Consider the following 23240-nt stretch of genomic DNA (forward strand, 5'->3'; position numbering starts at 1 on the left):
TGAACTTTTCTAGATCTCGGTTTTTATTTCTAGTATCTACCTAGTTCATTATTTATTCGTGCAAGGGGAAGTCTGGAGGCTCAAGCAATTTCAACAGTCGTTTGCTTATGCATGTGACTTTAGGTGGGGTCTCCGAATATTCCTCCTGCTGTGAGGGTACCACTCTAGAAACTGGCTGACTGAAGCCAGGGAGGTTTAAGAAAAACAAAAAACAAAACGAAACCGCAAGCCACGTGTGGGCGGGAAAGCCCAGCCACCCGCCCCCAGGCTCGCGGGAGCGTCCCACTGCGCAGGTGCACCGGGAGGCTGGCCAGCCGGCTCTGCTGGCTGCAAGTCAGTTTCCGGGGGCCAGCTCGACGCGGAGCTGACGTCATCGCTGCGCGCTGCCACGTCTCCTCAGCTCCTGGGCGATGGAGGCTGAGGATGAGTGGTGATGGGGTCGGGCTCTGCTTCTGGCTTTAGCTCTGGCTCTGGCACGGACTCCCGGTCTGGGTCTGGTAATCTAGAGACCCTATCCGATTTTTCGACTCTCCAGTGGGTACCGGCCTGCGTCCCGGCAGCTGTTTTGGAGCGCTTCAAAGAAGGGAGGGAGTTCGGGTGCCTGGGGTCGGGTCTGTGAAGCCACCGCCTCCTCCCAGGGATCCTGCTCCGTGGCCGGCCTGTTCCATGCGTGAGTTTCCCTTACCTGCTTTGTCGTCCCGCTGTCCCCGGCGTGCTTCGGGCCTTTCGGTCGCTGGGCTGGGACTGCTTGGTGATTTCTTCTGGGGGCTAGTCTATTCAAGTTTGTGGTTTCTGGCCGTCCACCTTAACCCACCCCACGCTCTTGTGTCTCAGCCTTTCCCCCCTTACCTTGCTTTCTCTTTAATTGAGTAAGGATCAGTTGTCCTTGCGTCTAACAGTTTGGATTCTTTGTCCCATCTGGCGTTAGTTGTTAGTCTGCAGACAGAGGATCTGGAATAGGGAACATCGGATTCCCCTGCAGTAGTAACATTTCGAAAACGGGTTTTTTTTCTTCTTTTTATCTCCCCCCGCCCCAACGTATAGTTTCCGGAGTATTTTTAGTTGTATTTGAAAAATATTTGGCATATATTGTCAGAACCATATTTGCCTAAATTGAGGAAAATCTCTTTTTTTCTCCCAGTGAAGATCTTTCAGTTTCATTAATTTTTTTAAAAAGTGGTTTTACAGTAGCTTTTCTGAAACAGGCAACCATTTGAATGAACTGAAGAAAGCACGGGTTAAATGGCGTGGTCAAGGTCAGATAATATGTGGCACATCTTATCTCTGGCAGATCCCTGGATAACAAACAACCTATTATTTTGGGCAGTGATAAGCTTCCTGTATTTCAGGTGCCTTTAATGTGAAATACTCAATTGGACAGAAGTTGTCTTGTCTCATGTCAACTTTCACCTGTCTATGTTTTATACGATGAGAAGTCAGCAACAAAAGACAGTTGTGAGTTGCCCGATGCCGAGCAAAGCTTAGATCAGATTTTAAGCCTCTGGCCTTACCCCAAGGTCCAGACAGTATCCACACATGACAAACAAAATCTGCTCACTTAGTTTTAATGTTTGCTTGTTACACTGACTTCTTTAAGCAGTTAACTGTTATTTAGGGTTTTATTTTTTCCTCTTGTATTATTAGAGTTGAAGTAAGTTGCCGACCATTAGCCTGGGTTGCAACTGCAGGTGGCATTGGAAACTGCCTGGGTCCTGGACATGCCCAGTAGAAGGAGGGGTCCTAGTCGGCAGCAGCTAAGCCGTTCAGCTTTACCCTCTATACAGACGTTGGTCGGTGGCGGCTGTGGCAATGGAACAGGCTTGAGAAACAGGTAAAGAAAAAAATGAGTGTGTGCATAATAATTTGCATAACTTGTGATATATTATTGGTAAGACTAATATAAAAGTCATTCTATTCAAATGTTTGCTTATCAAACTTGGTTCTTGTCACTAACGTGGAAATTCTACCTTTGAAGACTGAGAGCTTACTATTTCAAAGTACTTTGCAGGTTCACAGGGACCCCAAAGTGGACGAGTATTTTTTCTTTTATTTCTTGCTTAATATTTTAAAATTTTTTATGTGTATGAGTATTTCTCCTGCATGTATGTCTGTGCACCACTTACATGCCTGGTGCCTACGGATGCCAAAAGAGGTTGTTGGATCCCCTAGACCTGGATGGAGTTCAGATGGTTCTGAGCCACCATATGTATTCTAGGGACCATATCTGAGTCCTCTGGAAGAGCAGTCAATGCTCTTAACCATGGAACCATCTCTCAAGTCCCAACCCCCTTTGAAAAAATTACCCATTGAGTCCACTTTGTGCCGCTCATATACTTGTGGTTGTGGGGCCATTCACTGAAGTGTGGTTGGCCTGCCAGGTGCCACACCTTTAAAGAAAGAAGCCATCAGCTTTCCATAGCTCCTTTTAGGGATGGGGGCTCACAAGCCCTTTCCTCTGCTCTTGCCTCCCCACATTTTATTATTAAAAGTTAATCAGGCAAATGTTATTTGATATTAATAATAGTTGTCAACTGGCCCGGCGATGGTGGCGCACGCCTTTAATCCCAGCACTCGGGAGGCAGAGGCAGGTGGATCTCTGTGAGTTCAAGGCCAGCCTGGTCTACAAGAGCTAGTTCCAGGACAGGAACAAAAAAGCTACGGAGAAACCCTGTCTCGAAAATCAAAAAAAAAAAAAAAAAAAAAAAAAAAATAGCTGTCAACTGTAACAGGAAATGCTAAGAATTGTGCCGTGTTAGATAGGATACTAGAATTTGTTTGGGGTGTTGTGTGTGCAAGGTCAGGTGCTACTCCTCAGGTACTCATTACCTTAATTTTGAGACAAGGGCTCTAAGTGGCCAAAAAGTCGCCAGGCAGGCTGGCTCGGCTTGTTGAGCTCCAGGCATCTGCTTTTTCCTCAGTACTGGAATTATAGTGTAGACCATTATGTCCAGTTTTTTAAAGAACTTTGTACATAAGCACTATGTCTACATCACTCCCTCATAGTTCCTCATGGTCTCTTTATTATTGTCATGTGTACATACATACGTGTGTATATGTGTAAACAACCCACTAAGTCCATTTACTGTTGCTCATATACCCATGCGTCCAGAGCTGACCCCTCCTAGACAGGAGTTCATCCCTGGAGGCAACTCATTTCCCTTTCCCAGCAGTCATTGACCACCTGCAGCTCTTCATCTGTGGTTGGGACTAAGGAATTTCTCTGTCCGTGTTGACAAGCCAGCTGCTTTCCCATTATGCTGGTCTTTTCTGCATCCATAACGCATGAGATTTCATCGGTGTATTTTTTCCTGTCATGCCGCGGGGACACTGTCTGCCAACAGGTATTCTGTAGACTCTTTTCTGCCTGCCCTTCTGATACTTTTCCCCAATCCCCAGGTGTAGGGGTTGTGTTGCAGAATGGAGCAGTTGGAGTTGCAGTCTATAACTGCATTTGACCAATTGTGGCCCTCTCCATCTGCTGCAAAACGAAGCTTCTTTGATGAGGCCCGAGAGCTACACTTATCTGTGGGTCTAAAGATGAGGATTTAGGTTATGGTTGGAAAACACAGGTTTGGGAGCAGGATGGCAGTAGGTTCTCTTCTCAGTCTGTGAACTCTCTGGACGTGGATAGTTGACTATGTTTCTAGTACCAGGAATAAATTTCCTCTTACTGAGTGGTCTTTAAGTTCAGTTAGACAGTTACTAGCTACCCCCAATATAAAAATGGTATTGTGCCATTGGGATATCTTTCTGCTCCTGTCATTGTTGTGGTTCATAGGCTTAAGCTGGGTAAGATTGCTACTCTCTGCTGGCAGCTTGCTTGCGTACATCTTCTCTTAGGAGAACTGTCCTCATAAAATAACCTGGAGGATTCCAGAGGTGTTTCAGCTCAGTTTCTGTAAGTACTGTGTCTGAAGTGTGTGGTGTCGTCAACAAAGTCTTACCTTCAAGTTCTGGAAGGCAGCAGCAATAGTCATATTCTTTTTTTTTTTTTTTTTTTTTTTTTTTTAGTTTTTGAGACAGGGTTTCTCTGTGGTTTTGGAGCCTGTCCTGGAACTAGCTCTTGTAGACCAGGCTGGTCTCGAACTCACAGAGATCCGCCTGCCTCTGCCTCCCGAGTGCTGGGATTAAAGGCGTGCGCCACCACCGCCCGGCTTAATAGTCATATTTTTTGGGGAGACTCTTGTAGTCCTCTGACCAACAGCTGGAAGGGAGGTTTCCCATGCTTGTGGGGTCTTGTTAGATAGTGAAAGGCTCTTAGTGGGAGCATTGTCACCCTGTGTGGAGTAACCCCATTATTAAAATACACACCCACAGATAAAAGCATGCTAAGCGTGTGCTTTACTACTGAGTTACATACCCAGCCCAGGATGCGATATTTTGTGCTGATTGTATCCAGGGCAACTCGTGTCTTTGGAGGCTTGATCATGGAGCAGCACAGAGATGCTTTTACCTAGTCATGCGTTTGGTCAAGATAATTTTTTCCTGAATATTTTTGTTTTCCCTTGTTTTAATGTTGGTTTCCAGAGTTACCAATCAGTACCACTCCTGTCTTTCAGGCTCTCCTGATTATATTTGAGAGTTTGTTTGGAGGTTCTAGCACAGGAGCATAGCCACTCCTGACCTAACACTGGACCTCTTCCATTCATGGAAGGTCATTCTCTTTGACGGAGAGCACAGCTTGGAGCTGTGAGGATAGACAGGATACCCATCCAGCCACTCAGGTTAGCTGAGTCAGCCCTGTTTTTCTTCCTCCTTGGCTTCCTTGGCTCCTCTAGCTTATTGTGTTCTCAGAGCTGCTGCCTGCTTCTTCCTGATCTGCTCTAGGTAGCTTGGAAGGAAAAGGTGGCCAGGAAATCCTGGAAGTTGGGCCAGGTTTACTAGTCCTCTCAGCTAGACTAACTTTGTTTCCAATTTATTTTTATTTTATGTGCATTGGTGTTTGGCCTGTATGCAGGTTTGTGTGAGGATGCCAGCTTGTCTGGAACTGGAGTTACAGTGTGAGCCATGTGGTACTTTAGGCCCCTAGACTAACTTTTAATGTTTAATTACTGGGATGTTGAAAATACCTTTAAGGCTAAGGAAAGGAAGCAATCTGCTATTTCAAAAGAGTTGAAACCCAGCTTTGGTGGTGCACACCAGTATTCCCAGTACATGGAAGGCTGGGCTGGGAGGATCTAGAGCACAAGGCCAACCTTGGCTACTTGTTGAGACCTTATCTCAAACAAACAAAAGTGACCAGAGCTTTTCATTCCTAGGTAGTTCTGCTTAGACTTGGATTCTGTAAACACTGTAGTGGTAGGAAAGAGGAACATTTGAAAATGCTGATACTTTAGTATTTATTTGTTTATTAAGACAGATTTTTTTTTTCTTCAACACGGGTTTCTCTGTGTAGCTTTGGAACCTGCCCTGGAACTCACTCCGTAGACCAGGCTGGCCTCGAACTCACAGAGATCTGCCTACCTCTGCCTCCCAAGTGCTGGGATTAAAGGTGTGTATTACCATCTTTGGCTGAGACAGAGTCTTACTATGAAGCCTTGGCTAGCCTGAAACAAACTGTGTATACCATGCTGGCCTCAAATGTACAGAGGTCTGCCTGCCTCGCTTCCTAAGTACAGGGTTTTTTTTTTTTTTTTTTTTTTGTATTTCTTCTAACCCATTGTTTTATTTATTTATTTATTTACTTACTTATTAATTAAAGATTTTTGCCTTCTCCCCGCCACCGCCTCCCATTTCCCTCCCCCTACCTCAATCAAGTCCCCCTCCCTCGTCATCCCTAAGAGCAATCAGGGTTCCCTGCCCTGTGGGAAGTCCAAGGACCACCCACCTCCATCCAGGTCTAGTAAGGTGAGCATCCAAACTGCCTAGGCTCCCACAAAGCCAGTACGTGCAGTAGGATCAAAACCCAGTGACATTGTTCTTGAGTTCTCAGTAGTCCTCATTGTCCGTTATGTTCAGTGAGTCCGGTTTTATCCCATGCTTTTTCAGACCCAGTCCAGCTGGCCTTGGTGGGTTCCCGATAGAACATCCCCATTGTCTCAGTGTGTGGGTGCACCCCTCGCGGTCCTGAGTTCCAACCGAATCCAAGAACACATCAGAAAAATTATCCATTATGATCAAGTAGGCTTCATCCCAGAGATGCAGGGCTAAATACAGGGTTAAAGGCACGTGCCACCAAGCCTGCTGACAGTGTTGATAGTTACTAGATAGATAGATAGTTGATAGACACTGAGTCTAGCAGTTCTCATAAAGCACCCCTCCTTATTTTGAATAGGGGGTTTCTTTGTATGTTCCTATTTTTGTAGCTCCTATTGACTTTCAAGGTTTCAGTCATGTATTATTTTGATCTACCATTTTCCAGCCCTCTTCCTTTTTTTTTGTGGTTTGTCGAGACAAGGTTTTGCTGTAGCTTTGAGTCTGTCCTGATACTATAGTGCTCTTGTACACCAGGCTGGCCTCAAACTCACAAAGGTCGCCTTTCTCTGCCTCCCAGGTGCTGGGATTAAAGACGTGCATCACCACCAACCAGCTTTTTTTCTACTTTTAATGCATGTAATTTTTGCAATTTTAGTTGAGGGGATGGAAGAATGTGTTTTTCAGTTGATTAAAATGAAAGAAGTATTTAGTTCACTTAAAAATCATTGTGACTGCCAGGCGGCGGTGGCACATGCCTCTAATCCCAGCAGTTGGGAGGCAGAAGCAGGTGGATCTCTGTGAGTTCGAGACCAGCCTGGTCTACAAGAGCTAGTTCTAGGACAGGCTCCAAAGCTACAGAGAAACCCTGTCTTGAAAAAAATATTTTTTTATGATGTTTACCTCAAGAGATTAGTTTGGAAAAAAAAGTTTTTCCAGATCCCTTGCGAGATTCCCCCACCTGTGCTCCCAAGTGCCAGGATTGTGTGTGCCACGACACCTGGTTTCCCCTTGAAACTTTCTCCATTTATTCATTGTTTACCTAAATTCTGCTGCTTCCTGGCCCCATGAAGACCAATCTCTTGCTTGCTATATCCTTCTTACACACGAACTATATGCAAGAATATAGTAAGAGTTCAGTGTAAACATTCCACATACAGTTCAGGCACAGTGTACCATTTTTATTACCTAGGGGAAGTTGTTTTATGTTTAATCCTTAGAGAGCCATGTTTACCAATCACATTACTAGATACAGTCCTCCTAAGCAGGTCTTTGAAGACAGCTGTATACATTACTTATTGCGGTATCCAAGTCTGTCCAACACAGTTTATGGAAGGAAGGGTTTCTTGTGGTCCACAGCTTAAGAGAGTGTGGTCCCCTCAGTGTGGGGATGTGTGGTAGAGGCTGTGGGGGTGGGGTATGCAGCTGGACTCCACTTCTGGGGAGACATGAGAGCTATGCTACGCCTCACGGTGCTTCCTCTTCTCCATTTCATCTCAGGCGGTGGGATGGTGACACCCACGTTCACAGTGAACTTTCCCTTCTTAGTAATCCTTCGGGAAAGCCCTCACACAGGCCCAGAGGTGCGTCTCCTCTACTGAGGGGGAGAATCCAGTCAAGTTAGGTGAATGCCATCTTTTTTCTAGGGAAGTTTGGTGTTAGGGGAGAGGGCTCTTGTGGCTGGTCTCCAAAGAAAACCTTAGCCATTGCCCAGTATAGTGGTGAACGCCTGTAATCCTGGCACTCCGGAGGCGGAGGCAAGGAGAACTTTGGAGTTCAAAACTAACCTAGTCTATGCAGGGATTTCTAGGCCAGCCAGGGGCTACATAGAGCCTTAAGGAAAAAAGAAAAGAAAAATCTAGGGTTTTGAGTTTCTAAAAAGCATTCTTGGTAGATGATAATACCTTGCATATATTGTAACAAATTGCTGCTATTGTATAGTGGTGTGTTATTTGTGTTTTAATAAATAAAGCTTGCCTGAAGATCAGAGGGCGAAACTACAGAGAAACCCTGTCTCAGGAAAAAAAAAAAAACAACCCAAAAAGCAAACAAATTGTGTTTTAATAAACAAAGCTTGCCTGAAAGTCAGAGGGCAAAATAGCCATACAGGCCTGGGAGTGGTGGCACACACCTTTAATCCCAGGACACAAAGGCCGATGGATTTCTGTGAGTTCAAGGCTGTCTAAAAGAGAAACAGCTCACTAAGTTGATCCCAGCACTTGGGATCACATGATTTTAATTCCAGCACTAGGGAGGTGGAGGCAGAATTAATATGGCTGGGTGGAGAGAGGAGTATAAAGGGGAAGAGACAGGAACTCAGTGGAGTGTGAGGCGTGGTGTGTGCGGAGTCTTCAGGATTTATAGAGACGGGATCTCGTCCGTTTCGGTGTGAGGTAGAGGTAAGAGCCAATGGCTGGCTTTTCTAGATCTTCAGGTGGAACCCCAATGTCTCTGGGTTTTTATAATTGGTGTTACACTACTGGAATTAAGTGCATCCTAAATAGAATTCTTAAATCTGGCTAAAGAATATAACTCATATAGAGTGTAGGCCTAGCATGCTAGAGACTCTGAATTAGGTCTCCAGCAAACTGTTGAGCCAGGTGGGGGCATACAGGTCTGTAATTTCCATATTTCAGAGGCAAAATAAGGAGGATTAGGAGTTGAAAACAACAGCAACCAAAACAGCACAGAAGTTGAGGCTCTTAAGTCTGTGTGCGTATCCTATTAAAAGGTCCCCAGTTAGGATGCAACCCAGGGCCTTCCACATACTAGGCAGACACTCTACCCCTGAGCTGTACCCTCAGACTAGAAATAGTGCTTTTATTTTTCCTAAATATTACTTCTGCAATTAATTTTCTCACGTGTATTCACTAAATGTATTTATTTTTAAACTTCTTAGAATTTTAGTTTTCATTAGTGTATATGGACTGTAACAAAGTATTTTGATGTATTTGCATTGTACAATTATTTGAATGATTTTAGTTTGTAAGACTTCGGATATATCTCCCCTCTAGCTTTCAACTTTATCAGATGACTTGATCCGACAGATGCTATGGGATGACTTTCCTTTTTCCTTCTGAGGTCCTGTATTGCTGAGGCTTACTTTACCTCTTGTCTTTTGGCTTGAAGTGTAAAAACTAAAGCTGCAGAAAGCATCACAAGTGTGGATCTTCTGTGTCAATCAATACTTTGGAAATTGGCTTCTTTAGTGGAACAAGTATCTCAATCTATTTTCCTTGGAGAGATTTTTATGACCTTTTAAACTCATAAATAGCATACGCATTGCACATGCTTTCACCGTTTACTTTTACTGAAGGGGACAAGAATTGTTCATTTGTTAGATTTAGAGGCTCCTGACTTTGTTACATTTCATCAACATTTTTAGTTTCGACATTTATGGCTAACTGAAGTGAGGTAGTAGCTGGGGTGCCAAACCTTTGCATTCAAGTTATAGTGTTCTTCATTATTCAGAATGAGCAAAGTTCATGTTCCCAGGAGTCCCTTAAAGTACCGTAAATGCCACATGCCAGCTAGGGTTCTATATTTGAAAATTTTAGAGTGGTAACACTAATACTGTTCCTTCTCTTGGTATTAAAACCAATCCTGTTTTTCCTCGTCATGTAAATAAGATCAGCCTTTCGATCTCTGTAACTATTCCTGTTTTTTCACTTGGGATAGCTGAGCTCTTCCTGATCTGTAAGTAGGCATGGCGGAAGAACAAGAAGATAAGAACTAACAGTTCTAACTTTTGTGCTGTAAGAGATCTTTCTCTTTATGATTGTATTGACCTGCTGTCTTCTTAAATGTGTGTATCAGCAGTGAATTAAAGAAAGCATATTTGGTCCTTGGGACTGTAATTTAGTAGCTAAGACATAAATCTATATAAATTATGTGATGGAATTAAAAGATATGCGAATAAAGGCATAATTTAAATTTGATGATGAGAGAGGTGTCAGTTTTGAGTTAGCGTGAACTCCACAGAGGATAGATATGTTTGAAATGTCCCCCAAGTGATTCCCATGCTTTCCTCTTGTGCGTGTGGGGAGAGCGTATATAGTGCCATAGCATGTGTGGGGTCAGAGGGGAGCTTGCAGGAGTCTGTGTTTTTTTACTGTATGGGTCCCAGTGTTCAAAATTGAGTTGTCAGTATTGGCAGCTGGCACCTCTACCCACCGAGCCATTCTCCCAGCTAGTTAGCTTTTCTTTTCGTTTTTTGTTTGTGATTCTACAGATCTAACTCAGATAATTGTATGTACTAAGCTAATACTCTATCTTTGGGATAGCCCCCCCCCCTGCCCAAGTCCCTTAAAAGTCTTGAAGAAGGAATAAAATAAGAATATCTAGAAAAATTTTAAGGAAGGTGATTATGGAGGGAGGGCACTGCATTTAAAAGGAACAAAGTGCGCAAAGGGAATAATGCATATGTTTCAGACAGCATATACGTGGATGTCATATGTGCTACAGGTAGAGAAGGGACTGGTGGTAAGGTCACTTTGTTAAGGACAGGCCCATGTATGACTTACTTAAAAAAAAATTGGCTGTTATTTCTGGCTGTTATTTCATTGGCAATGGAGAACTATCTTGAAGGTTCAGGTAAGAGAATAATCTCAGGATTTCACTTAGAAAGATCCTTGAAGGCAGGTTAGAGGGCTTGATGAAGGTAGACTTGGGGTTTGTTGTAGTAATTTAGGTGAAAGTTGGTAAATGGTTGAGCCAAGGTAGTGCATTGAGAGGGGAAAGTGAGGCTAAAGAAAATTTTATAAAGTAGAATCCAGTCCATTAGAGAGTGGTTGAATATGGAGAGGGAGAGGAGAAGTTCTAGCTTGGATTTCTCCTTGGGTGGCCAGCAGAGTAAGCCATGGACTGGTGTCACGGCTGTGGGGTGGGGGGCACGGATGTCCAGAAGGCAACTAGGTAATGAGACCAAACTCAAGGGTGCTCTGTGGTTTAGTCTCCATGCCCAGGAGATAATGGAAAGCATGGCTACATTTTATCACTGATGTAAGGTGTAGGAAGAGAAGAAAAACGGGAAACCAGCAGTTAGAGGTGGGTGGAAGAGCCAACGGGGTTCTTAGGCACTGTGACACTAAATGAAGGCTATCACCATTTGAGTTAACTCTAATTTCTTTTTCAGGAATGGTAGTGCTATTGGCCTTCCAGTCCCACCTATCACAGCCTTAATCACCCCAGGTCCTGTTCGTCATTGCCAAATTCCTGACTTACCAGTAGATGGGAACCTGTTCTTTGAATTTCTTTTCTTCATCTACCTGCTGATTGTTCTGTTCATTCAGTACATCAACATCTATAAGACTGTGTGGTGGTACCCATACAATCATCCTGCATCTTGTACTTCACTGGTAAGTCTTCAGATGCCTAACGTTCATTGTCAGCAGGCAGGAAAGCAGCTGGAGACAGTGTTTTACATAGCCCAAGCTGGTCCGGAACTGAGTGTGTAGTCAAGGATGACCTTGAACTGTTAATTCTTCTTTTTCTGCCTCCAAAGTGCTACCACCTATCTAGAAATAAATCTCTAATAAGGCATTGTGATACCAAAACTCAGATTTTCAGAAATAAAGCTTCCTGAATTGTTAAAATACAAATATTGCCAGAGGAAATGAAAGTAGAAATTAAAATGCAGGAAATGTTTAGTAACATATCAAAAAGTGTTTGGTGTTTGGCTTCCTCTGCTTCATGCTAAATGCATTGGCAGATGTCACTATGATTGTATTCCAGCAACTCCTTTCTGGTAGTAATGGAAAGCAAATTCAGGGTCTATGCATGCTAGACATACACTTGATCACTAAGCTGTGTCTCCAGCACCAACTTTACCTTTTTAAAAGTTGAATTTGGTTAATTATGTGATGTTTCTAACACATGGCAGTCTGAGGCAGTTCTTTGGATGGTTAATCAAGGGACCTACTTGGGTGGAAACGACCATCTTTTAATGTGTGACCTTCAAGGTGATACAGTTGAACTTTGTGATCCAGAAATGGAAGTGTGAATAGGAAAATAAAAAAAGATTATCTTTGAGTCAGGCCTCATGTATCACATGTACTAAAGATGGTAGATTTCCAGTTCTCCTTCTGTCTCCTAAAAGCTGGGGTATCGGTGCCTCGGCGGTGCTGGAACTGGAACCCAGGGTTTTATGCATGCCAGGCAAGTAGTCTTATCAACTGAGCTGTACTCCAGTTCTTTTTTTTTTAAATATATATTTTAATTGTATTCTTTTTTAATATTTATTTTTATTTATTATGTATACAATATTCTATCTGTATGTCTGCAGGTCAGAAGAGGGCACCAGACCTCATTACAGATGGTTGTGAGCCACCATGTGGTTGCCGGGAATTGACCTCAGGACCTTTGGAAGAGCAGGCAATGCTCTTAACCACTGAGCCATCTCTCCAGCCCTAGCCCAGTTCTTAAAGGAGCATGCCTTATGGATCATGTTTCTATCATTTTCATATGTATGCTCCAAACAGTAAGGGAGGCTAGAATGTCCATATGTTAATCTGAATAAAATTGTATTCTGTTAACAAAACTAGTTCTGTGTGCTGAGTACTCAGCACATTATGGACTAGAGAGATGATTTAGCAGTTCAGAGTGTTTCCTCTTCCAGAAAACCCAGTTATGTTCCTACACCTGGTCTGTCTTTGACTCACAACTACCTTAACTCCAGGTCCAGAGGGTACCGTCTTCTGTCCTCCATCTACATGCACATGCACGTAACACAGAATTAGAAAATATTTTTAAAAGACAGACTGTAAGTTTGTTTGTTTTTTGTTTTTGCCTCCTCCGTTATTTAGAGGGGCGGCAGTGACAGTTAGGAAGCAGAGAGAGTTTTCCATAAAGGTTCTGTATAAAACGTTCCTGATTCTAGGCAGAGTGCTTGACATACACGTTATCCAAGCCAGAACCCACTGGTCACTTAATTTGTGTGTATTGAGGACCACAAAATATTTGTCTTCCTCAGCACAGTGTCCCTGATGTTGGGAAGGGTGCCTGCCATAATTTGAGTGTTAGATACATATTTAAGCAAATGTACATTTCGGTTCCTAGGATACTGTTCCTAAAGCTTTGTTCTTGTCACAGTAATATGAACAGACTTAGAAGAAACTAGACTCTGGATGAGGGCTGTTTTATAGAAGAGATGAGCTCTAAGACACATTTCTAAATCAAATGAGCAGGAGAGAATAACAAATAATAGGAGGCTTAGCGTAGACACTCAGATTAATGTGTACAGAGATGAACAGTTGTTAGTAACTCCTCAAACACTCGGAGTCCCAGATGATCTGTGTAATTGGACACACTGTAGATCCGTTGTTTTCATAATTCTGCAGGGTATTACTTGTTAATTGTTGTCTTTTTTTGAGATTGTGTCTTGCTATCTAGACCAGGCGTGTGTCATCATCACCATGCTCAGCTCTTTTCAAAAGCAAAAGGGAATGCATTTTAGATAGTTGTTTAATGTTTGGAAAGATATGGCAGTTTGTCATGAAAAGAGAAGTAGCAGGTAGGCAGTCTTGGGGCATCTGAATCCCCGTTTTCTGTAGTGGTCTCAGAAGACCTTCGGGGCGGGCTCTGCTGCCGCTGTACAGTGAGCTGGGAGCACACGGTGCTTCTCATTGACGCACTTCTTTGTTTCTCTTATAGAATTTTCATCTCATTGATTATCACCTGGCAGCATTCATCACAGTGATGCTTGCGAGGAGGCTCGTTTGGGCCCTCATTTCAGAGGTATATTGGCTCGTTCACTTCTTCTGTCACCTGGGGCTGGGCTTAGTTGCTAGAATGGGATCAGACTCAAAATGTGAAATGACTAAATAGAATTTTAGTACAACTACAAATTAATTGCTTCTGTATGCGTTCTGATACTTACGAAAAAAGTTTTCCTACATTGTTTAAAATCCAAATGTGAAGTATTTTAAGAGAAATCTTTGAAATCTAATTTGTAGGATTGTAGGATCTGAGGTTATTTTAGTTGGTAGATTTTTTTTTTTTTCTAAATGCAATCTTTAATTTTGAAGTTCTAGTTAAATACAGGATGTGTTTCAGGTAATGAGTTACTTGCACATGCATATCTAAAATACTGTTTTAGATAACATTCACTTGAAATGGTTTGTATACCACTTGTGAAATTTCCTAACAAGAAACAATTTGAGGTTTTTAGGACTTACAGTTTTGAAAAGACAGTGTTAAATTTTGGTGTGATTAATTTTCAGAACCTAAGCTTTAGTGGACCGAGGAGGAAAGAACTGCAGCATAAGGATCTTTTAAAAGCTTACTGTTATTGGTATGGTAGCGTTGGCATTGGTATCATTTCTCAGATGTGTGTACACTTGGTGAGGGAGGAAAATGCTTTCATGACTTCTGCTATATCTAACATGAAAATGATGTTCAAACAAAAATGGTAACTTAGCCAAAGTGGTTGATTATTTTTAATCTTGGAAAATTGTATTTCAGTGTGAAATTTTAAATGAATATTTGCTATAATCATGGGTAATTGAGACTCAACTTTCTCTTTTTAAAAGATTTTTTTTTATTTGTATGTATGTGTTTGTGTGAGTGTATGTCGTGTGTGCTGGTGCCCATGGAGGCCAGAAGAGGAGGTTCAAATCTCTTGGAGCTGGACTTAGAGATGGTTTGTGAGCCACCTGATGTGGGTGCTGGGGACCAAACTCTGTTACTTTGGAAGAGAGCTTCAAGCTCTTGACCACCAAGCCATGTCTCAAGCCCCAGTGCTTTCCTCCAGAGCAGACATAAACATCTGTATGTGTGGGTTCTAACTGAAGAAGTGGATTTCTGTGAACGCAGTGGTTGGATTTAATTGCAAAGCTGTGGTAGTAAGATGGCTTTTTTTCCACAGTGGGAAACCTTTCACCAAGTTTGGTTTAGGTGATCAAAGTAGATGTTGAGCTTGATGCAGTGGCACAGGCCTGAAGTACCAACACTTGGGAGGAAAGGGCCATATGATTAGCAATTTAAGACTAGTCTTGAAAGCAGTGAGTTCCAGGCCAGCCTTTTTATATACTCAAAAGGAACCTTTTTTTTTTTTTTTTTTTTTTTTTAGTATTAGGTATGGAACCATGACCTCATGTATACTGGGCAAGTGCTGTACACTGAACTGTATTCCTAAGCCTTCTTTTTGCTTATTATTTTGAGATAGAGTCTTACTAAATTACCTAGACTAGCCTTAAACTCACTCTATCGACCAGGCAAACCTTGAACTTCCTGTCTTCCTGCTTGAGTTTAATAGCTAAGATTACAGGTCTGGCCTAGATTGCCCCCCCCCACACTTATTGTTTTTTTTTCTTACTGGATGCTTAGTTTGGATAGTTCCAGAAATAAACTTATTTAGAATAATTCTTTTCTTCTTTTGATTGAACTAAACATTGTTTTGTTTCCATCCTTCAGTTACTTAGAAATGGTATTTGTTAGTTGGGTGCAGTAGTGCTTACCTGTGATGCCAGCACTCAGGAGGCAGAGACAAGGAGGATCAGGAGAAGGCTGTCCATGGGTACACAGTGAGTTGAGGTCAGTCTAGGGTACCTGAGATCCTTTGCATATGTTCTGTGCTGTGTGTGAAGCCTTAGTGACTGAGAATTCCTGTTGCTGCAGAGACTAAAACTTGAAGCACTTACTGCTTTTGTTGGTGACGTAATAATAAGCAACTTCTGCAGTGTGTAAGGAGTATGCATTAACTGTTTTCAGAGCTGTCTGCCATTCTTACTAGAAACAGATGCTGAATTTAAGCAGATTTTTAATCCAAGACTGAAATTGTACGTTATTGTACACGAAGGGAGTGTGTAGTAATTACAGCACATTCACATACTGGATCTATGTGCGGATATTGAAAGGTAGCAGGGTGTTTGCTGTTGACGTTCAAGTAAGCGCAAAAGCATGGGTTTGTTGTTATTGTTCGGTTTGTTTGACGGAAGTTCCTAATATGTAACCCTGGCTAGCCTGGCACTTAACTGTGTAACCCCAGTTTGCCTTAGAACTCGTAGTTGTCTGCCTGTCTCAGTCTCCTGGGTGCTGAGTTTCCGAGCTTGTACCATCATCCTTGGCTTTAAGACAGAAAGAAGAGTTGAAGGAACAAAGTCGTTTGCTGATGTGAAAGCTTGTCTCTGCGAGGATATGCAGACTAATGCCAGGCACTTGTTGGTGTCTCGGGACAGTACCAGGTTCCCACCAAAAACACTGTGTTTATCTTTTGTATCTGAGTGCTGTGGCTATCACCTATTAAAAAATTAAAACTCTAGAGCTGTATCATAATTCTCTCCTAAAATATCTAAATTAGGTGGGTAAAGCTCATCATAAAACATCTTTTCTAGAAGCCTTCCATTAAAACATGTTTGCCTTCTTTTGTTTTCTTATGCCACAGAAAGGATCCCTACCTGAGAAAGACCAGTCATTTTTAAGGACAGGCTGGAGGTAATTAATTCAGAAAGCTGAACTGCTCAGAAGGGACTACCTCTCTCCCTAGGTAGACTCTGTTCACCTCCAGGCCAAATCTGCTTTATTGCTCCACAAGACTAAACAGAAATTCAGCTTTCACCATTTTGAACCAATTCTCTTTAAACATTTCTCCAAGCAAGAAAATAGGGTATTACATTGGAAAAAACTAAAAGCAAAGTAGAAAATTAAAAATTACAGTCCTATTATAAAGAACCAAATTCCTTCTAATCATTATATACACATAAAAGTTTGGTGTCTGTGTGTGTTTGTGTTTATGTATTTTTCATGTGTTCTGAGAACATTATATATTTGTCACTTAGTGTTACAAATATTTTTCTACCCTTTCCTTGGCCTTCCTTCGTTTTCCTCAGGTCTCAGTTTAAATATAACTATCACTTGAGAATGGTGTGGGGCGGGGGTCCTAGGGACTGAACACAGGGCCTCCCCACACACCAGTCAAGAGACCTAGAGATCTCCTACTACATTGTAGCCATAGCCTATGTTTTACCTTCTGTCTTGAGACTCTTTCACTAAATTGCTCAGGCTAACCTTGAACTCACTCTGAGCCCAGGCAGGCCTTGGCCTTGCAGTCTTCCTGCCTTACTCAGTATGTGGGATCACAGGTCTGCACTACCAGGCACTAAATACTTGCCGTTAAAAGTGTTGTCATGTGCTCTTCTGGTAGCATAGGTTTTTCCTGTAGCACTCATCATACTTTAAAAATAATTGTTGAAGTTTAAGTTTAGTATTTGCATTTCTTGACTGGGTAGCTTCATCACAGTGGTTAGGAATTTGGGTTCTGGAATAAGGCAAAAATCACTGAGCAATACAAATCCACTTTAGTGCCACTACACGGAAGCAGTCTTTATTTTAGTTTTTGATACAGAGTCTTTCCGTGTAGTCCAGGCTGGCTCATACTCCTGATCTTTCTGCCTTAGCTTCTCCATGTTGGGAAGATGAGTATGTACCACGGTACTAGCTTGCCTTCTTTTAAATTTCTAATCTTTTTTTTTTTTTTTTTTTTTTTTTGTGGTTTTTTGAGGCAGGGTTTCTTTGTGGCTTTTGCCTCGAACTCACAGAGATCCCCTTGCCTCTGCTTCCTGAGTGCTGGGATTAAAGGTGTGCAGCACCACTGCCCAGCTTTAAATTTCTAATTTTAAATTGAGAATGGAGATGGTGGAGTAGCTCCAGTGGCTTAAATAACTTCCCCAGGATTACACATGAAGTCCTTTGGTGTGGGGTATGTATTCAGGAGTGAAATGGAGCTATTTTTCCTACTATAGCATAAAATATTTTGAGCCTTTCCCACAGTTTGATGCTTAAGCAGAGGTATAGCATTCATTTAGTGATACCTCGCATTTTTACTTGCATATGCTGTGTGTATCTACAGTGTGTCTGTGTGAGTATACGTACAAATGCTGTTGTGTAATGTAGTATAGTGTAATGACACAGAAAGATCTGAGAAATGCATTGCAATGTTTTCTTGTGTGAACATTGCATAGTGTATTTACACAAACTTGGATGATGGTTGTCAGTCACCCTGTGTGACTTCTTGATGTAGTTAAGAGGTGATGCTGCCAGAGATGTACTGTGTACTATTGTACAGTAAGCTTATAATGAATAACATTAAGACAATGATAAAAGTATATGTAGTCTAGCTCCAATAGTTTTTATCAAACATTATTGTATGTAACTGTGTTGTACTTTTATACAACTGGGAGTATAGTAGGCATCACCCCACACACACACTAGGAACTGTCACATTCTGACAGCTAAGTCACTGACAAGAGGAGTTTTTAAAGTCCATTTAATGGTTTCTTTAGAGATGAGGTCTTGCTATATTGCTCAGACTGACTTCAGTCTCCAGACCCCAAGCAGCTGGTATGAAGGCATGTGATAAAAATAGCATACAACTCTCCCTTAATTTTATTCAAGCACTACAATGTATTCAGTCAGCTGAGATGTTGAGCATTACTGTAGTGTGTAGTACCTGTACATTATATGTGTTGAGTACCATGATCTTTAAGGTGTAGATGTGAAGAGAGACGACACTACCTCCCAATCTGTGTTGGGGACTGCAGATCACTTCACTCCCTTACTGGGTCCAAGACTACTGTTGAGAACTGGTGCGCGTCTTTACCCCAAAGGGGGCTGAGACAGGGTTACGAGTCTGAGGTCAGCCTGGGCCACAGAGTATGAGGCCTCGTCTCTGAGAGAAAAGCGACAACAGAACATACAGAAGGACTGATGTGAGGTGAATGGGGACCTGCTGATTTCCCTGCAGTTTGTTCATGGTGTCTACATCATTTTAGAAAAAACAAACAAGAAAACATGACATGTGAAGCTTCAACTTTTGATAAGTAACAAGTATTTTTTTTTTTTTTTTTTTTTTTTTTTGCTATATGTAGTTAGTTTTACGTTTTTGGGATTAAGAAGGCATATTTGAGCAGCTGGAGTAAAAGGAATCAAATGTGGTAATTCATTGTTTCCATGTGTGCAGAAATTTAAAAAGAAATCACAAAGATGTGATTATGGAACTTTAGTAGTTTATAAAATACCCAGCAGAAAGTTCAGAAGTAAAGATTTAAAAAAGAACTATTGAGGCCCTTGTTGTCTGGTAGGACATTAGGAGAGAAGAGTCAACGATTCTCCATCTTTTGTTTCTTTTTTTTTCATGGCGCTATTGAACCTAATTTGGCCAGGTGGTCTTGGGCTTGTCCAGGCGGATTTTAAACTTGTGACCTTCCTGCCTCAGCCTCCGCATAGCTGGGACTCCAGGCCTTGCCCAGCACCTTCCATCTTGTTTGTACATAAAATCCCGTAGGTTGTTGAAATAGAGATTCCTTGGTTCAGAATCTTGTTGCATATTTCTGGACAAGAAAGTTGTTAGGTGTTGTTAGGTATTGATGCATTTAATAAGCAGTTGGTGGTGTTCTGATGACCAATTCTGGGCCAGGGATAAGCATGTGATAGTTGTACAGACTTGCAGAATGTCCGCATGAGGGGTATGCATTAAAAGAAGGAAATAACAGTGCCTAGAGAAGTCGGAATTTCCAACGATTAGGAAGGTAGGTGTGGATGGGGCAAGTTTTACTTTTTTGAGTTTAGTTTTCTCTAAATCCCAGCTCTTACTCTGAGGCACCGAGTAGCTGGTGTACAAATGTATACAAGTTTCTTTCCGTGCTTTCACACTTGCAGGCCACTAAGGCAGGTGCAGCATCCATGATTCACTACACGGCTCTGATACTGGCCCGCCTGGTGCTACTTACTCTGTGTGGATGGGTGCTTTGCTGGACCCTGGTTAATCTTTTCCGAAGCCATTCAGTCCTCAATCTCCTCTTCCTTGGATATCCGTGAGTATTTCAGTTTTACATTTTATTGGCAAACCTTTAGAAGTTATTTGAGTTATGCAAATGACATAATGGAGGGGAAAATGAGATTCTTCATACATAAAGTAAGAATGTAGAAAATTGGAAAGCTAGTAGATCTAATTTGTTTTCTTAATTTTTTATGATTTACTTATCTTTATTTTATGTGCATTGGTGGGAAGGTGTCAGATCCCCTGGAACTAGATTTTCAGACAGTTGTGAGCTGCCATATGGGTGCTGGGAATTGAACCCGGGTCCTCTGGAAGAGCAGTCAGTGCTCTTAACCACTGAGCCATTTCTCCAGCCCTGTAATTTATTTTCTAAACTAGGGTAGTTGGGGAAGCAGGTATAAACCAAGAGCATTCTGGGGAAACTGAGATACGTGGCTATTCTCCCAGTGGAGAATTAATTTCAGTTGGCACTGCTCACCTAGTAAAGGTCTGTAGTTTAAGAGGAGTGCGATCATCAAGACGGCCAGCAGACTTTTTAATTTAAATGGCTTACTGAAAAGCATGGTAGCTCGTGGCTTTAATCTCAGTACTTGAAAGGCAAAGGCTGGTGAATCTCTTGAGTTCAAGACTAGCCAGAGCTACATGATGAGACATTGCTTCACCCTGCCCCTCCAAAAGCTTATTTATTCTCTACATTCCACACAATAGTAATAAACATGTAATATAGACAAATCTTAGGTTTAAATATATTTACCTTTTTTATGTTTTGAAACTTGTATAATCTACCTTTTGTATAAGCATTAAAAAGGCATGAGAAATTTAAAATACTGAGTATTGGAACCACCACATCTTTTCCATTTATTCATAAGGTTTTTTTTTTTTTTTTAAGCCACCCTCATTTCTTCCCTTCGGTTTTCAGTTCAGTGGATTCTTAGTAAATCAGTCCAAGTCTGACAACTGTGGCTCTTAACCATGCCCTGAATCTGCCCATTCCCAGCACTTGAAAGGTGGAGGCAGGAGGGGCATCAGTTCAGGGTCATCTTGAACTATATAGCTTGAGACTCAAATTTGAAGTGTGTTGTCGCTCCCTTCTTTAAAATCCTTCCTTGCGGGGCCCGAGAGATGGCTTAATGATTAAGAGCACTGGCTGCTCTCCCAGAGGATCTTGTTTCAGTTCCCAGAACCTACCTGGTGGTGGCTCATAACCATCTATAGTTCCAGTTTCAGGCAATCTGTTTTGTTGTTGTTTTTGATTTTGGTTTTTCGAGACAGGGTTTCTCTGTACTTTGGAGCCTGTCCTGGAACTATCTCTTGTAGACCAGGCTGGCCTCGAACTCACAGAGACCCGCCTGCCTCTGCCTCCTGAGTGCTGGGATTAAAGGCGTGCGCCACCGCCGCCCGTCTTCAGGCAATCTTGGCACTCTTTTCTGACCCCACAGGCATCAGGTACTCAGGTGGTTCTCATACATACATGCAGGCAAGTACACAGACACCCTTAAAAATGCTTTACTGAATCCCTTCATTTACAGAGTCCTCTGTGGTCTGATGTTCTCTTGTGCTTCCTCTCATCTTACCCTCAGTCAGTTATTTGCTGCCATAGGACTTCACCACATGACATATCACCATGATATTTATTGCATGGGTGTTGAGGTTAGCTGGAATCGGAGGCCTCTCCGGAACTGCCTGCCTGGGTTCATCCACAGACTTGGGATTAACTGGCCACTGTAATGCTACTCTCTGTTCCCCATGCCTCATCCTCTAGCAGGCTAGTCTGGGTATGATTACATGAGTTTGGCAGAGTATCAAGAGAGAGAATCAAGAGAGTATGATAGCACAGGATGAAGCCAAGCAGTCACATAGGAAGTGTGATATAACAAGGAAGACTGAAGAATTGGGGTCCCCATCACACTTTATTGTACATTTAGCCTCTTGCTTTGTTTTGTTTTGTTTTGTTGAGTTTAGGTTTTGAGACAGGATTTCTTGTGTAACTCTTGACTGTCTTGGAACTCACTCTATAGACCAGGCTGACCTCAAACTCGGCAATCCTCCTGCCTCTGTCTCCCAAGTACTGGAATTAAAAGCTTGTACCACCACTACCTGGTATGTTTCAGCAATATCGAATTTAATGAAATATATAGCTTTCATAGTTTTGTGTGATTTTTTTATTTGTTTTTTTTGAGACAGGGTCTCACTGTGTGGCCTAGAATGTACTATGTGGCCAAGGTTGACCTCAGACTTTTGGCAGGATACTTGTTTGATGGTTCCAAGTGCACGGGATTTTTCTACCTGCTTCTTGTGCTTCTTAATGCCATCCCACCCTCTCAAGGGCATCTTCACAGTGGATCCTGGAGCTATCCCAAACCGTTCCTCAATCAGTAAATAGTTCATCCTTTTCCTTCCATAGAAAATTATGAGCAGATGTCATTTTAACAAATGGCATTTTAATAACTAATGTTTTGTTATTAAAATGAAATAAGTGACATGCTTTTTTACTGGTATTTTTTGTCAGTGAACCATTTTATTTACAATATTTCATATTATGGCAGTTACCTAATGGAGACTTGGGAGTATTTAAAATACTTAAGGAGCTAGGCGGTGATGGCACATACCTTTATTCCAGCACTCAGGAGTTAGAGGCAAGTGGATTTCTGTGAGTTCAAGGCCAGACTGGTCTACAAGAACTAGTTCTAGGACAGCTAGGACTGTTACAACACAGAGAAACCCTGTCTCGAAAAACCAACAAAATAAAATGCTTTAGAGTAAGTCTAAAATATTCACATGGATGGTTGGGAGGTGTACACAGCTCAAGGTAGGTTTTTCTTAACGTGTGTATTAAACATAAAGCATTAGCATTAAGCCCTGAGTTTAATCTCCAGGATCAAAAGAAAAGTTGCCAATATTCTCAAAAAAATTAGTTCTTCAACCAAATATTACTGTGTGTAGAAATTTATTGTCCTTGTAACCTTTTTGTGAATTTACCAAATATTTTCTGTGAGACTTTCGTTTCATCAGCTATTTTAGGCACCAAGGTTATCAGTGAATTAACCAGACTTAAATTGTTTTGTAGAGTTTAAATTGGTAACGTGGGAAAGTAATCCAAGAAAATAATACCATCCCCAAATAATATATCTATTAAATGCACAAGAAGTAGTAAAGTCTATGGAAAATAATAAGGAAATGAGTCAGTATTATGGGACTCCACGTGGTTTTGTTATGTTTTGTCCCTGCCCCAATAAGGTATTTGACAGTCCAGCTCCTCTACCCGTGTGCACTGTGCACACAGCCTTCTCTGAATAATGCATCTAGCAGCCGTGGCCACCACTTCAATCAGCTTCATATCCATCCCTCTCTGAGCCGGGTGTGTGGCTGAGCAGCCGGGAATAAACAAGTGGCCTCCTCCCACAGGTGTGGAATAGATTTCTTCTCCCCTAACAATTATCAGATTTACACAGTTTCTTTTCAAATATATTCCCAACAAAGAATGCAAAGACTGAGCTGACCTTAAATTGTTGGGTTAGGTAAACATTAAGTCACAGTCCTGAAGTGGATTTTG

At 41.9% G+C, this 23240-nt stretch overlaps 1 protein-coding gene across 1 annotated transcript in view; it reads left to right on the plus strand.

Moving 5' to 3' along the window:
• The first annotated feature begins 400 nt into the window (after window positions 1–400).
• The window catches only part of Tmem39a (transmembrane protein 39A), a 29721-nt gene continuing 6881 nt past the window's right edge, over window positions 401–23240 (plus strand). Inside the window, exons 1-5 of the mRNA XM_057766157.1 lie at window positions 401–670; window positions 1645–1831; window positions 11048–11270; window positions 13564–13647; window positions 19567–19721. Of these exons, the coding sequence (XP_057622140.1) occupies window positions 1719–1831; window positions 11048–11270; window positions 13564–13647; window positions 19567–19721 (575 nt within the window). The 5' untranslated portion in view covers window positions 401–670; window positions 1645–1718. The remainder of the gene's footprint in view (window positions 671–1644; window positions 1832–11047; window positions 11271–13563; window positions 13648–19566; window positions 19722–23240) is intronic.

The sequence above is a fragment of the Chionomys nivalis genome, chromosome 3, assembly GCF_950005125.1.
Source record: "Chionomys nivalis chromosome 3, mChiNiv1.1, whole genome shotgun sequence".
Classification (NCBI taxonomy): Eukaryota; Metazoa; Chordata; class Mammalia; order Rodentia; family Cricetidae; genus Chionomys; species Chionomys nivalis.